Source organism: Acinonyx jubatus, chromosome A1 (assembly GCF_027475565.1).
Source record: "Acinonyx jubatus isolate Ajub_Pintada_27869175 chromosome A1, VMU_Ajub_asm_v1.0, whole genome shotgun sequence".
NCBI classification, from domain to species: domain Eukaryota; kingdom Metazoa; phylum Chordata; class Mammalia; order Carnivora; family Felidae; genus Acinonyx; species Acinonyx jubatus.
Window position 1 is genome coordinate 135,955,614 of NC_069380.1, and position 17,251 is coordinate 135,972,864.

General features: G+C 34.0%; 1 protein-coding gene across 1 annotated transcript in view; it reads left to right on the forward strand.

Moving 5' to 3' along the window:
- Nucleotides 1-17,251, forward strand: part of FCHO2 (FCH and mu domain containing endocytic adaptor 2) — a 120,864-nt gene that overhangs the window by 63,184 nt on the left and 40,429 nt on the right. Inside the window, 3 exon segments of the mRNA XM_027040156.2 lie at nucleotides 2,411-2,455; nucleotides 4,128-4,200; nucleotides 7,517-7,541. Coding sequence (XP_026895957.2) covers nucleotides 2,411-2,455; nucleotides 4,128-4,200; nucleotides 7,517-7,541 — 143 coding nt within the window.

Here is a 17,251-nt window from a genome sequence, read left to right on the forward strand (position 1 = left end):
TATATGAAGGCATCCAAAGATCTTAAAAGAATAATATATTTGCTAAGGTGATGTTACAGAAGTCTTCTTAGATACTCTATTTTTATGTATTTTAAAATCCTGCAGTTTGTTTGGCATTGATGTTTTGTTTTTCCTCTCTAAGCCCATAGCTTGATTATTTGAGATTATGTGAAAAGTTACTGAGCACAGATTATGCGACGTATAGCTGTAGGAACTCTCAGATTTATTTGACAGGTGGTCATAGTCTCTTAAGGTTTATTAGTAAGTTATAAAGCTAATGATACATAATAAACTATTGGTAATTTCGGTGGAAATTTTTCATTCTTTTACACCAAGTAGTTGTTAATTATTAGACGCACATACTAAAATTCTTTACCTTTCTTGATCTTTCATTTCTAATCTCTTTGTAAACTGTTAATGCATGCCTCTAAAGAATTCTAACAATGAGTTCATTACCCTTTCATTTAATGAATTTTTAGCTTCCAGATTTGCAAACCGAACTTGAAGTCTTTTAAATTTTTAATTGGGTCATTTTCTGATTTCAAGGCTTTTTGGGGTGGAAGTAGTAAGTGTATTTTATTTTTTTTAGTCACATGTGTATTATAAGAATACTTAGAAAGGTATCACTAATTAATCAGGACCTTGTTTATCAACTCACTTTTATGAGTTTTTTTTTTCAGTTGTTGTTGTTATTTTGCTTATCACTAAATGTTAATGTACTCTATTTGAATAGAAACCAGAACTGAAGAAGTAGATCTTAGATTTGGGGTTAAGAAGGACATTTTAGCCAATTGTTTGTGTTTTTTTTGTTTTTGTTTTTTTTTGTTTTGTTTTTAGAGAGAGAGCACATGAGTGTCAGAGAGGGACAGAGAGAGAGAGAGAGAGAGAGAGAGAGAGAGAGAGAGAGAGCGCAAGCCCTAAGTAGGCTCTCTGCTCAGCATGGAGCCTGACGTGGGGCTTGATCCCACAACCCTAGAATCTTGACCTGAACTGAAATTAAGGGTCAGACGTTCAACTGACTGATCCACCAATATTTTTAGATGTTCTTTCTTGTAGAGAAATATTTCTTACTAATTAGTGGCTTTCTTTTATAATTAGACGATCAGTGAGAACTCTGATGATGAACTTATTCATAGTTTTAGTTTAGCTTAATGTCTCAGAAGAACCAGTAATGAAATCTTCTGTTTTCCACTCTTCAAGCTTTGTTTTTATTTTTTTTATTTTTTTATGTTTATTTGTTTTAAAAGAGAGAGAGTGAGAACAAGTAGGGGAGAGGCAGAGAGAAAAGGAGAGAGAATCCCAAACAGGCCCCAAGCTGTCAGCACAGAGCCGACGTGGGGGTCCATCTCGCAAACCGTGAGATCATGACCTGAGCTGAAATCAAGAGTTGGACACTTAACTCAGTCACCCAGGTGCCCCCAAGGCTGATTTTTAAATTTTTTGAAATAGCATGTTGAAACTATTACTATTAATAAAAATTTATTTCACAAAAATGCTGAACTTGCATAAATTTAAGTATTATAAAACAGGGGTAAAATGACTGTTTAATAGAAGATATTTTTTAGTCTGATATTTACTTTTGGGGACATTTTAGCAGAACAGTGATTCATGCTTTTGCTAGTTTCTTTACTACCTAAATAGTTTAGTATCCCATGTACATGAAATCTATTATATGACATTTAAGGCTAGTCTTAGCAGATCTGTCATTTTAGAGCTACTTAAAATGTTTTTCAACTGATTTCTATTTTATCTTCTTCCTCTCTTTCTGTAGTCTGTCCCTCATACCAGTGCTAATTTTCTTTTAAGACCACTTTATAGGGGCATGTATGTATCACCTCTCATGAAAACTCTTCCCATTACCTGCAAACTAAAAGTTCAGATTCCTTGACCTGCTTTACAGTTAGAGGATCACCACTTAGCTACGATGTAATTAATGCATTTATGTTTATTCGCCAGTTCACAGTGGTCTACGAGAGGGACAAGTTCCCAAGCTGACATTCTAGTAGTATTTACTATATTGGTCCCCCATCCTCCCCATGAACACAACCAGGGATTCAGCACCTGCCTTTTATTGTGCTTATTTTTTTCTTTAGTATCCTGCAAGCTCCTTGAAAACAGAAAGTACACAGTAGGTGTCTCCAGTTCTACAGTATCATATATAAAGGGTTTTCAGTTAACTGTGATCATAATAATAGACTAGTGTCAGTTTTTGTCAGTGTTAGGGTTATTTGGTTTTTAAAATTATTGATATTTTAATAACACTATCAGATAACACTAGAACACATGTCAAGTCGATTAAAAAGATGTAATGTGATTTGATCTGATTGTTTTCCATCAGCTTTAAATTTTTTTTTTTTTTTTTTTTTTTTTTTTAAACTAAGAGCTGTTCATCTGTTTTGTTTTGTTTTAGGCCTTATTGAATTTGAAGAATGTGACCCTGCTAGTGCAGTTGAAGGTAAGTTGACTAGTTGTAATGTGTGGTAACTAGCTAATATCTTCTGTTTATTGAACAAATAAAGAGTGGCTATTATCCATTGATGTCAGTATGTTTGTGGAGTGATATAAAAAATCTGAATGTAGTTTGAAGGCCTATAGATTTTTAATCTTTACTTAATAAGTAAACAGTAGGTTTGCCCAAAGGAATATTAGTGTGTTAGAATATATATCTTAAAAGATTAAATATAACATGTATTTATTTTCAAATACACATCGAGATTGTTTTCTTTATTGACATCCATCTTTAAACATTCTCATGTCATAAATATGAAAATCCTTGCTACACGTTAATGTATAAGATTTATTTTAAAGTGAGAAACATTTCAGTAATTAATGAAGGTTATATATTGATGTTAATATTCCCCTCATTCAGGAGGAGTGATGATGTGACTTGGAGAAAGGGTCTACAACCCTTCATGTTTGTTTATTTAAATATTCTATTTTTAAGTAATCTCTGCACCCAATGTGGGACTCAAATTCACAACCCCAAGATTAGAGTCACATGTTCCACAGACTGGACCAGCCAGGCACCTACCTTCCTGTTTAAGTACTTTGTGACTACTAGAAATAATTTGGGAAGCAATCTTTTCTATTTATTTTTCTCTCAACATTTATGTGAGAATTCAGAGAAAAGGTTTACTGTTGTGTGTAAAGCTATCATTGGAGGAGTCAGGCTCTCGTGCCTAGATTTCTTACAGTTACTAGCTGTTTGAGAGCAGTAACTATGCAAGTTCTCTGTTCTTTAGCTTTCTTTATTGTAAAATGTGGATAGTAAGTAATACTCTGTGAGAAAAAAATGTATTTGATATAACATGCTGTACAAATGTATGGTTTAGTTTTGCATGGAAGCAAGTACCTTGTTCTAAAACAGCTGGTTTCTAATCCTGGCTATAGCATTTAGTAGCTGGATAATACTGAGATAAAAAAACAAAACCAAAAAATACCCTTGAGTTTCCTCATCTGTATGGTGAGAGGTTATCTTAGGTATGCTCTGTAGTTGTCCGAGTAAGCAGCTAAGCTTTGTGCTGAATTCCAGCAACAATTAATAGTATGGCTGATTTCTAAGAAATAATTTGTCATGAAGGAAGAGGAGGAAGAACTGCCATATTAGGCAGAATAAAGATGATACTCATTTATGGTACAATCAACTTACAACATTCATTATATTAAAGATAATATGTGTGTAAAAGAATGCCATAAGTTTTCTGTGTTTACTGTTAATGGATCTGTTGTGTCATCTTTTTATTTAAAACACCGCATTCGTATTTTTTGATCTTCCAGACAGGAAACATGATTTGACTTGGATTTATAACAAAATCTAATATAGTGAATAATGTCCCTTCTTTGAAGTTTTAAGATTCTCCAAATGTTTATGTTGTCTGAGGTAATTTAGGGGAGACTTAGAGGAAAAGAGAATTTTATTAATCAAGTGATAAATCTTTATTAAATTAACATAAGAAAAATCTAAACAGACTATGACTATGACTTAAACATTAGAGTTTACCAATTGATACTTTTATTTCTTTCATCCAGATTTAGTATTGACATAAGCAAATTATGTGTCAGGATACAAGTGTAATATATTTATCAGCAGCAGTTAAGTTTCTGTGACAATATACATTTATTTTAAGGTATAAAACCACGGAAAAGAAAGACTTTTGGTTTGCCAGGAATAATTAAAAAGGAAAAGGATGCAGAGTCTGTGTAAGTATATTAAATATTGTCACAATTCTTTGTTATTAAGTAACTAAGAATATGACTGTTGTTTTGAATGTGAGAAGAAAAATTTCTTCAGAAATAACTCAATGTATGTATGTCTGAGGTGTAAAAAATACACTTTTCTGAATACATTTGCTAGCTCCTTTGGGTTAAGTTAAAAGTATTAGATTTCTTACTATTTTAAAATATTAAGATAAAGGCTTCTCTGTTTTGAAATTTAAACTTTAAAGACATTCTTTTTACAAAATGATACATGCATATTTTAAAAAAAGTGCAAAGGAAACTAAAAATTTTTCTAAATCTTAATGCCTAAGAAAAAACCCATGGTCAACAATTTGATGAAAATCCTTCTAGACAACTCTAAACATATAGGCTCATAGCGATATATGCACACGTAAACAGAAAATGGGGAAGAACAAAAGCCCTAACATGTTTTAAACATTTATGCTAGGTCATCAGCTTTTGATAGAGGATGGAATATAAATCTGATTTACCTTTAAAAAAAATTAAGTTAGGATACAAAGAATATATAATTAGCGTATAGTAAATTCAACAGATATTGGGTAAGTGAAATTTTCTGTCTTGGCTACACATTAGAACCACATGGAAAATTAACATAAATATATCTATGCCAGGCCCCACCTCAGACCAATTATTACAGATTTGCAGGGTGTGAGACACAGCATAATTTTTGTTTTGTTTAGTTTGGTTTGAAGCAGCCTCTGTCATTCCTAATATACACCTGGGGTTGAGAAGCTCTTAAGAGGTATGATTTACCAGACACAAACTGGAATTAAAGGAATCTTTGTTTCTGTAATTATTCAACCTATATAGATTGACAAGACGCTAATCAAGTCTTAAATGATTTGTTAAGCCAGTAACACTGGCTTGAAATTTATTTAAAATCCCTGCTTCTCCAGAGTAATTAGCAGAGCTTTCATCGCCACTCATATTTTCAATGTAAGAGAACAATTTGTGCTTTGGGTTGTTCTTACCTCCTGTCTAGTTAAATTCATTTTATCTGAGTTTCTACCATTCTAAATGTCTGTTTCTAACCCCCTCCCAAGTTTAGTTTCACTTGGTTAACAAATTAAGACTGATTGGGAAGTGATTTATATCTGTGGTTACCATCTCATCTGCAGATGTCTTTTCAGCTTTATGAAGGGAGTATTTTGCTAAGGAGATGGAATCAAAACTATTTTTGTAACATTGGAAATACTTAAGGAAGTCTAAACAGTTGATTCGTACATGAAATTAGAAATGTAGCCACTTTGTTAGTATATTATAGACAGAAAGGCTTTAAATTCAATTATTTTTATAATATGTGGTTTTCACAGCTGGTAATTCAGGGAGCTTATAATATTTTTGTGTATTCTGTGTTTTTAGAATTGTTTTGCATGATCAGTAATTTCCCAGTACCATCGTTAGGCCACTTGGATATTGGAATATTTTTCACCACTGAGAATACTAGGGCAGAAAATCAGTGCTTTAAACAACTGCATCATGATTGTCTTCTTTCAACACTTCCAGGCAGGAGAAATATTAGAAACCTCTTTGTTTGAAATGCCCAAGGCTCTTGGCAGTGCTGCTTCTTAAACAGCCTGAAGGCTTTTGAAATGCCAGTGATTGTGGAAGAGGGGTCCTGCTCAGAGCTTGCTCTTCCTGGGGCTTCATCTGCAGGTCTCATTACAGCCCACTGTGAAAGCAAACAGATGAGTGCTTTCCCACAAAGACTGGACAGTTCTGGCTTAAAGCCAGAGAATAAACTGTTTGGAACTTTGACACTTTGATATTTAAACTTTATCTTTAAAAAAAGAAGAAAGTAGAAGTGCTCTAACATTTTAAATGATTCTGTAGAGGAATTGAATTCATTATTATATTGTCTTTTCTGGAACATTTCCTCAGAGTATGCAGTAGGATTTTTGATAAATACCCCTCATATATCAGTAATAAGGGAGCTCTTTTTTCAAAATTGGCAATCTTAAGTGACATTTAAATGGCTATAAAGACACAAGAGGTTTGCATTTACCTGCTTTGGTGCTGGAGTTTGGATTAAGAGCAGTGTGGTCATCTCCCTCTTTTTCCGTTATTTCAGTCTGTTCCATTTTGTCTTCCCCTAACAGAATTCTTCACTCTGTAGATTTTTATTTGTGCTTAGTTTTTGGGTAGATAGAGATGACCTGCATATCCTGTTTATTAATTTAGTACTTTTTATTGTCCATTGGGCTCTCAAGGTATACCTAATGTGTATGTTTTTAGTCTGTTGTTAAAGTGGCAGATTCTGATACTGCGTGCATTAACTGTCTAAAGTCAAAGAATTACGCAACTAATCTAGATATGTTTTCAGTATGCACTCTGATTTTTGTGAATTTGATCTAGAATATGTACACAGAAATTCTTCTAACCGTATTCTTCATGGCCTCAATGTCTTTAATTTTATATGTTTAAGTCTTTATTTGATTATTTGAGGTTGATCTTCTTTATGTTTTGGTTTTGCATATGAAATACTTTTTGGAGGGGGGCATTCACTTTCGAATGCCCCTCTCTGTAAAGAGAGCTTTCTTACTATTCTTACTTTCTAATTTTATACTCTGATAAAGTTCTTGCTTCCCGCTCACTTAAAAAAATAAATAAAATATATTTTTGCTAGTTTACGTCCAAATTAATATTTATCAGTTAAATAAGTGATAAAATTAACAATTTTCAACAACTTAGTAGACTAGAAAGCTTTTTCAAGTGGAAGTCTGGCTACTCATTTAACATATATGGAGAAAAATAGCTTTTTTGGCTTTTGTTTATATGCTAGCTATGGAATGTACTTCAAATGAAACTGAAGTTTTAACAGAAGTATATTGTAAAATGTTATTTACTAGTATTTACCAATTAATACAAGTACAGACTTAAAAATAAAAAGTCGAGCTTTCCTCTTAGAAATTTTTTTAGCTTTCTCTGCCTAAAGAATTAAAAGCCACTAAGAAATCCTTGTAGGACTTATAGCTTCCTTTATAAGATTTGTGTGTGTGTTAATGCAAAAGAAGTACTTGTGAAGTACAAGTTTTTAAAATAATTGTAAGCTGTGTGAGTTTCATTTTGTCATGTATTATGGATATAGGAATGCTTTCTTTTGAATTTTAAAATCATTTAGTATATTTTAATCTTCATGATTTGGTTTTTTCTAAATATTTTTGTTAAGTTTAAATAAAAGTTACATTTAAATACCAAGATGATCATTTTCAGTATACAGTTATTATTGGATAGTTGTAATAATTAAGTATTTATAATATTTTGTTTATTTTAATAGGGAATGCCCTGATGCAGATTCACTTGTAAGTAGATTTTACTTTGATATAAACCATGTAAATTAGCTATTTTGATTAGGAAATACCCAGCATATTTGGGTTGAGTTGTTCACAAATCTTTCTAAGAAAAATACTAACCAGTTTATTGTAAATTCACTATTAAAGTCACAGATAAAATTTTGGCCTTATATTACTAGATGCTTTTATATTAAATAAAAGGTAGTTCTACCTACCTTTGAAAAGTGGACATTTTAAAAATTTGAATGGTACCATACCATATTGCTTTTTCTTGAGAAATATGCCAGATCTCAAATCTGCATACTTTAAAACGTGATGCTCTTAATTGTGTATTCCTGGGGCACCTGGCTAGCTCAGTTGGTTAAGTGTCTGACTTTGGCTCAGGTCATGATCTCATGGTTCTTGAGTTCGAGCCCCACATGGGGCTCTCTGCTGTCAGTGCAGAGCCTGCTTTAGTTGCTCTCTCTCCCTCACCCTCTCTCTATCCATTCTCCTCTTGCTCATGCTCTCTCAAAAATAAGCATTAATAATAAAAATGTGTTCCTGATTATTAAAATTTTATTCAAGTATTTGAGTTTTGTTTAGAGGTTATCATTTTAGAAAACATAGCAGTAATAATCATGGTTAGTACTTCTCTGTGCTTTTTGTTCTGAAGAAAGTTTGTTTATATTTCGTATTTAAATATATTTCTTTATATGTAATTAAAGAAGACATTAAATGGAGCTCCTTGTGGTTACAGTGGGAGAGTAGATTTACCAAATGGTATAAGTATTGTATAGACAGACACACTTTTCAAGTTGTTCATTAGACAGTGATCATGTTGCTAAGTGCAGTAGGATCAAGCTGCCTGTCTCCTTTGCTTATTGTTCTTGCTTGCATAATTACTCTTTTTTTTGGCCCAAAAACCTTTTGATCTTTTACAGCATAATGGTGTATATACCAAGATAAAGATATTTTGTGAAACATTGTGTTTTATGTAACTTAACTAAAATAAAATTAGTATTTTTGCTGTCTATTTCAACTTTAAAATAAGAAGATTATGATTTGTTGATAAATGTAGAGTAAAAAGAAAGAGATTTCTAGTGTCATCCAGGGTTAAAATCTCAGCTAATTGATACTGTTCTGTAATAATCAGTGTTAACCAATTTTGAACTGTTGTCAGTACTTGTCTGGAATTAGAAAAGCACTTATAAAAAGGATGCATAAGTCTAATGTCATATAAGAAATGACTCATAAATTTGTGTTGAAAGAAAACAAAACAGTATGTTTTGTAATTTTAATTACCAAAAAAATTTTAGAAGAATATGAACCAGTAAAGATAAATTGGCAGAGTATGTTTGTAAGACATATAACAAGGGGCTAATTAATTTCCTTTGTAAAATTTCTATACAGATCATTTTTTTTAAATGTTAACCGATTTTATTTCAGATTCCACACTGCAATGAATTTCAATAAACCATCACTTCTTATGCTGTGATTTAGTACCAAAAATATATATCCAAATTACAGTAAAGCCTTGGACTGTGAGTAACTTGTTCTGCAAGTGTTCTGCAAGACAAGCAAAGATTTTTAATAAATTTTAACTTGATAAACAAGCAATGTCTTGCAATAGGAGTAGTACATGATGCTGAATGTCACGTGATCACAACTGAGCCAGTGGTTCTTCTCTTCTTCTTCTCTCTCTGTCTCTGTCTCTGTCTCTCTCACTACGGGATTGTGGGTGATCATCTCCCATTCTCAGATGCTTGGTCTCAGGCTGTGGTGTTTGGCACAAATCAGTGATTTTTCAGAACGTTGGAAGGTGCTCACAGTTGGCCCTAGTGTATTTTTTGTCACTTCAAGGCACCAACGGACAGTCCTTTGCTTTTCCATACAAGAATAAGCTTAGGGATGCTTTGCTTCACTCTAGATTAGGCTGCCTGCAGATACAGATCCTCCCCTCCACTGTCTTATTGTCAGTTACATTAAGTACAGTATATGACAAGAGTTTATTAATATGCACTGTAGTCAGCATCCCTGTGAGCATATATAATGGCCCCCATGCAGCAAAAGATTCCATTGAACCAATAGATAACAGTGATTCCGTTAGTGATATTATTGAAAGTCGTCCTACACAATCACCCTCCTCTCTCTTGTCTCCCTCAAACCAGCCATGAAGGTTTTTAAAGGTAAATACAGATTAATTTGTTTCTTTTTCTTTATATTTTGCATTTTATTTATTATATTATATTACAGTCATTTTTATATGAATATTTTTGGGTTGTGGAATGAATCATCTGAGTTTCCATTATTTCTTATGGGGAAATTTGCTTTGATATACAAGTGCTTTGGATTACAAACGTGTTTCTGCAGTGAATTATGCTCACAAACCAAGGTTTTACTGTATCTGCAGAAATTTTAAACTACTTTTTTTTTCAGTTTAATAAGTGAGATGAGTTATAAAGTCATGTTTTCTTTATATGTTTCCACCAAAACAAAATGTCTCACAGATTGAAAGCAGAAATATGTGAGAATCATGTCCTCTTCTAAACTCGACACTAAAAAGATTTTCAAAAATGTTAAACAATGCTGCTCTTCCCATTTTTTTATTTTAAAAATAAATTTATTTTTCACAAATATTTATGTTTAACACAATACTTTTATCACTATTTTTAAATTAATAAATATTTTAATTTTACTTTCAATTTCGTAATATATACTCAGGGAATTTTCAATAAATGTTCATGGATTCTGAAACTAAGGTGATTATATACTACTGAGCTCGGTCATCATCTCTAAGAATAAGGAGTCTACACCTTGCTGAATTCTTACATACCGTTCTCAAAAGGATGAACAAGTATAACAAGCACACCAATCCATGTATCTTGAATATTTTTAATTTCATCAATAAGGAACCAGTTTAACATTTACTGTGGTAATTAGAAAATATCTAACTCACAAATTAAAACCATTCATGACATTCACTATGTGATTAGAAAAGCCTCATGTGCTGAGGAAGAGGGAGACGTAAGCATGTATATAATAACATTAGAATTCCAGCTGAGGACACCTGGAGTTTGAATTCTCTATTAGAATTCAGAATTCAGCAACAGAGCTTTAACTTCATCATAGTAAGAATCATGTAATACTGTACCATCAATTCTTATACAGATCATTTTTAAAGGTGAGCAAGCATCTCAGTAGGAAAGGGGCATTATGATAAAAACAGGCTGTTTCCATAAAAAGAAATAAAAGTGGTAAATAACCATAAGAAATGTTGCTCAGAATGGTAGTCTCATTCTGATGCAAATTAAAATAAAATTATTTATCTATCATATTGGCAAAAGTTTTGGTTTGCTTGTATTAACAGGAATGTAAATTGGTACAGTCTGTCTTGCGGATAGTTTGGCACTATCTTCTCAAATAAGAAATGCATGTTCTTTTTGACTCCCCATTCCTACTGCTTGCCACTTACTGTTAGGGTTTTATATGTACTTGGTCAAGATATATGCATATAGTAGCCCTCCCCACCATCTGCTGTTTCGCTTTCCATGATTTAAGTTACTTACGGTTGATTGTGGTTCAGAAGCAGATGATCCTCTTTCTGATATATCATTAGAAGGTCATTAGTAGCCTGACACTACGTCACAGTGCTTACATCATTCACCTCATGTCATCTTATCATATAGGTATTTTATTATGTCACATCATCACAAGAAGACAGTTGAGTACAGTAAAGTAAGATATTTAGAGAGAGAGCGAGAGAGCACATCCACGTAACTTTTATTATAGTATGTTGTAATTCTTGTTATTGTTGTTAATGTTATGGTGTCTAAAAAAAATCTCTTATTGTATGTAATTTATAAATTAAACTTTATCATAGGTATGTATGTATAGGGAAAAACCTAGTATACATAGGGTTCATTACTGTCCTTGGTTTCAGGCATCCACTGGGGTGTAGGAATGTATCCTCCATGGATAAGGGGGACTACTGTATGTAGAGGGGGAGGGAGAGAGAAGTAGAGACATGTTTATTCCAACATTGTTTATATTAACAAAAAACTGGAAACATCTATCAAAATGGAGATTGGTTAAATAAATTATTAAACATTCACTCTAATAGTCACACGTTACAGAATTAGGTTGTTGTGCCTGCTGATATGGAAAGAGAAGCAGCAAGTATGATTTTTAAGTAACTGCTGTTTTAAAAATATAAATGAGCAGATATCTTTGGGTGTTTTTTGTTTCGTTTTTTAAAGAATGTATTACTGGACACATAATTGTGGTTACTTTTGGAGAGCAGCATTACAGTGGTGGTCAGCAGGGAGAAGAGGCTTTCTTTTGTTGTTTTATTTATAGCCTATTATTATTTATTTATGGCCTATTTATGACTTTTTTATGGCTAGTCTTTTTTTGTTGTTGTGTTTTGTTTTTTAAGTAGGCTCTATGCCCATCATGGGCCTTGAACTCATGACCCTGAGATCAAAAGTTGCATGCCCTACTGACTGAGCCAGCCAGGTGCCCTATGGTACTCTTAATGATTTCTTTAAAAAGCATCCATGGTCTAGTCGTCTTGGTAGGGAAATTACCATTTAATTTCTGTTCCGTTTCTAAATGGTCTGTGTAATTAAATTATTTTGAGGGACTACATCTTTAGTTTTTCTTTTTTTTAACCTTTTTTAACGTTTCTTTATTTTGAGAGAGAGAGAGAGAGTGAGCGTGTGGGGGCAGGGGCAGAGAGATAGGAGAGAAAGAATCCCAAGCAGGCTCCACACTGCCAGCTGGGAGCTGGAATGTGTGGCTCCAACCCATGAGATCATGACCTGAGCAGAAATCAAGAGTTGGATGCTTAGCTGACTGAGCCACCCAGGTGGCCCTCCAATTAATTAATTATTCCAATATATTTTTTTAAAATCACTACCACCACTATCCAAACCTGTCTTTTAAGATTAGTGGGTTAAGTTATCTGCTCTTTTTTTCATACTGCTTTGGCCTCATGCTTTGCTCCAACAGTGTGGGGCCATAATATAGAAATCATGGATTGAATGAACAAAGATTGTAAACAGGTAATGTCTAAATTTTTCTTAATCCCAAGTTTCTATGAATAGTTTCAACATTGAACATCTAATATACTGAGAATCCTAATTTATTTTGAAAGAATTAATTTACAGCAAGTTGCAAAGATAGTACAGAGCAGTCTCGTGTGCCTTTCACCTGTTTTCTCCTCATAACTTCTTGCAGAAATACAGTATCATGACTGGGATGATGACATTAATGCAGTCTGAGCATTTCCATGACCACAAGGATCTTTTGGTCTTTTGTGCTGATTGCCCTTTTACAGCCACTTTTCTTCCATCACCACCCTCCTTAGCCTCTGGCAACCAATAATCTTTTCTCCATTTCTATAATTCTGTCAATTCAAGAATGTTTTAAATAACATTGGAATCCTACCATAACCTTTTCAGATTTTTTTTTTTATTCAGCACAGTTCTCTTGAGTTCCACCCAGGTTCTTGCATGTATGAATAGTTTATTCCTTTTTGTTGTTAAATAGTAGTATTCCATGGTATAGATGCACTAAAATTTGTTTTAACCATTCACCTATCATAGGACCTTTAGTTGTTTCCAGTTTTTGGCTATTAGAAAAAGGTGCTTTGAACAATCATGTACAGGTTTTTCTATGGACACAATGTCCCCTCTGACCCTGGTAATTTTCTTTCTGAAGTCTGGTTTTATCTAACAAGAAGACAGTCATTCTGCCCTAATTTTTTTATTTTAAAGTTTATTTATTTTAAGAGCGAGTGTGCATGAGCTGGGGAAGGGGCAGAGAGGTGAGAGAGAATTCCAAGCTGACTCCACACTTTCAGTTTAGAGCCCAGCGTGGGCTTGAACTCATGAACTGTGAGATCATGACCTGAGCCGAAACCAAGAGTTGGATGCTTAAGCCACTGAGCCACTCAGTTGCCCATCTTTTTTTTTTTTTTTTTTTAATTTTATATGGTATATTTTTTCTATTTTTTTTTACTTTCCCCCATCTATGGTGTTATATATGAAGTGAATTTCTTATAGACAGCATATAGTTAGGTCATGTTTTTTAATCCATTCTACCAATCTGTATTTTGTTATCTTTGGACAGTTTATATTTATTTATTTATTTATTTTTTAAATTTACATCCAAGTTAGTTAGCATATACTGCAGCAATGATTTCAGGAGTAGATTCCTTAATGCCTCTTACCTATTTAGCCCATCCCCCCTCCTACAACCCCTCCAGCAACCCTCTCTTCTCTATATTTAAGACTCTCTTATGTTTTGTTCCCCTCCCTGTTTTTATATTATTTCTGCTTACCTTCTCTTATGTTTATCTGTTTGTATCTTAAATTCCTCATATGAGTGCAGTCATACGATATTTGTCTTTCTCTAATTTTGCTTAGCATAATACCTTTAGTTCCATCCACATAGTTGCCAGTGGCAAGATTTCATTCTTTTTGATTGCTGAGTAATACTCCATTGTGTGTGTGTGTGTGTGTGTGTGTGTGTGTGTGTGTGTGTGTGTGTACATACATACATACATACATATACACCACATCTTCTTTATCCATTCATCCGTCAGTGGACATTTGGGCTCTTTCCATACTTTGGCTATTGTTGATAGTGCTGCTGTAAACGTTGGGGTGCATGTGCCCCTTCAAAACAGCACACTTGTATCCCTTGGGTAAATACCTAGTAGTGCAATTGCTGGGTCCTAGGGTTATTTTCCGTTTTTTGAGGAACCTCCATACCGTTTTCCAGAGTGGCTGCACCAGTTTGCATTCCTACCAGCAATGCAAAAGAGATCCTCTTTCTCTGCATCCTCACCAACATCTGTCATTGCCTGAGTCGGTAATTTTAGCTGTTCTGACTAGAGTAAGGTGGTATTTCATTGTGGTTTTCATTTGTATTTCTGTGATGATGAGTGATTTGAGCATTTTTTCATGTGTCTGTTCACCATCTGGATATCTTCTTTGGCCCATTTCTTCACTGGACTGTTTGTTTTTTGGGTGTTGAGTTTGATAAGTTCTTTGGACACTAACGCTTTATCTGATATGTCGTTTGCAAATATCTTCTCCCATTCCGCAGGTTGCCTTTTAGTTTTGCTGATTGTTTCCTTCGCTGTGCAGAAGCTTTTTATTTTGATGAGGTCCCAGTAGTTTATTTTTGCTTTTGTTTCCCTTGCCTCCGGAGAGGTGATGAGTAACAAGTTGCTGTGGCCAAGGTCAAATAGGTTTTTGCCTGCTTTCTCCTCTAGGATTTTAATGGCTTCCCATCTAACATTTAGGTCTTTAATCCATTTTGAGTTTATTTTTGTGTTTGGTGTAAGAAAATGGTCCAGGTTCATTCTTCTGCATGTTGCTGTCCAGTTTTCCCAGCACCATTTGCTGAAGAGACTGTCTTTATTCCACTGGCTATTCTCTTCTGCTTTGTCAGAGATTAGTTGGCCATACGTTTGTGGGTCCATTTCTGTGTTGTCTGTTCTGTTCCACTGATCTGAGTGTTTTTGTGCCAGTACCATACTGTCTTGATGATTACAGCTTTGTAATACATCTTGATGTCTGGGATTGTGATGCCTCCAGCTTCGGTATTCTTTTTCAGAATTGCTTTGGCTATATGGGGTCTTTTCTGGTTCCATACCAATATTGGTGTTATTCTAGCTCTGTGAAGAATGCTAGTATTATTTTGATAGAGACTGCTTACCATAATTATTGACATAACAGGGCTTATGTGTGTCATTTTATCTTTGGTTTTCATTTTGTTTTCTTTTTCCTGCCTTCCCTGAGGGTTATTTGAACCTTTTTTAGAACTGCATTATGATTTATTTATAAAGTTTTTGAACATATGGCTCTGTTTTCACTCCACTGCCTTCAGATAGTTTTTTTTTTAATTAATTTTAAATTAAATTTAAATTAATATTTTAGAGAGCACAAACTGGGGAGAGGGGCAGAAGGAGAAAGAGAGAATGTTAAGCAGACTTCATGCTTAGCACAAAACCCAATGCGGGGCTCTATCCCACAGCCCTGGGATCATGACCTGAGCCAAAACTAAGAGTTGGATGTTCAACTGAGCCACCCAGGTGCCCCCCGGTAGTTTCTCTAGCCAGAATTTATAGTTGTAATCTTTAAGAGGTCAGTCCAGAAGCAGCTTACTCAGTCCTGTAGAAAACAGCTCGGCATTATTTTAAATTATTACATCATACTGTATAGTGTATTGTAAACAAATTTAAAAGTGGTATCAACAAATTCTTACAACTTCTAGGAGATTACATATGTGTATGTTTTTAGGGTACTGGGAATAAGAATAAAGTATTTTATAAAAACTTTCTGATTTCTAATGGATCCAATTTGGTAAAGCTTAAAGTATTTTAAAGTATTATTTACATATTAGCAAACAATATGCAGAACTTAAAGTGCTCTATTTCTAGGGGTTATAAGTGTATCACTTGTCATCATTTTCTTTTAATGTTTATTGGGGAGAGAGAGGGCCCTAGCACACAAGCAGGGTTGGGGTAGAGAGGGAGTGAGATAATCTCCATGTTGATAGCTTGGAGCCTCGCCCTCTCAAACCGTGAGATCTTGACCCGAGTCAAAATTGAGAGTCCAATGCTTAACATACTGAGCCACCCACATACCCCTTTTCATCTTTTAATCTATAGAATCTACTCTTCACTCTGTATTAGATTTTTCATTTCTAGATTTTATCCAGTCTGTTAACTCACTGCTGGCTACAGTAGGCTTTTTATTCAGTTTGGAAGCTATAGCCATGTTAATTCTGCTCTTTGTTCTCCTTGACCTTATGCTGTGACTGAGATCATCTTTCATACTGTTCTTGCTGAGCCTTAGCAAGTGAATGGACGAAGAATAGTAAACTTTACCAGTACAAGAATATTGGCTGTCCAGTTCCAACTGGCATTTCTTGGCGATCTTTTTTATTTCATATAAAAATTATTTTGGAACTATTTTATTCTTGTATATTTTTTGTAAGTTAGAAGTTATTTGCATTCTCCCTACACACATGTGTTTATGTATGTGTATATAATTCTTTTTCTGATCATTTTAGTATAAATTCTATACATTATGGTCCTTCATCCCTAACTTCCTAAATGTGTATTTCTTAAAAATGGGATTATTCTCTTAACATAGCATACTTAGAGAAGTGTTCCTCCATCCTTTATCTCTTATACTTCATCACCCTCCCTTGTAGGTAACCAACTTTATTATATTCTGATTGATCCTTCCAGTGGCTTTTATTCCCCCATAAAGAAGAGATCTGTGTTCTTAAAATTTCCCTTCTTTCTTACTTAAAAGATATATATGTTCCTTTATATGCTTTTTTCAGTTAGCAGTTTTTCCTGGAAGTCATTCGCTATGAGTTCATAGAAACTTCTGATTTTTTTTTTATTAAAAAAAATTTTTTTTTAATGTTAATTTATTTTTGAGACAGAGAGAGACACAGCATGAGCAGGGAAGGGGCAGAGAGAGAGGGAGACACAGAATGTGAAGCAGGCTCCAGGCTCTGAGCTGTCAGCACAGAGCCCGACACGGGGCTCGAACTCACGAACTGTGAGATCATGACCTGAGCCGAAGTCGGATGCTTAACTGACTGAGCCACCCAGGCGCCCCGAAACTTCTGATTTTTTTAATAGATATATAGTACTCTGTTTTCTGTGTGTACTGTAGTTTATTCAACTATGCTTGGACATTAGATGC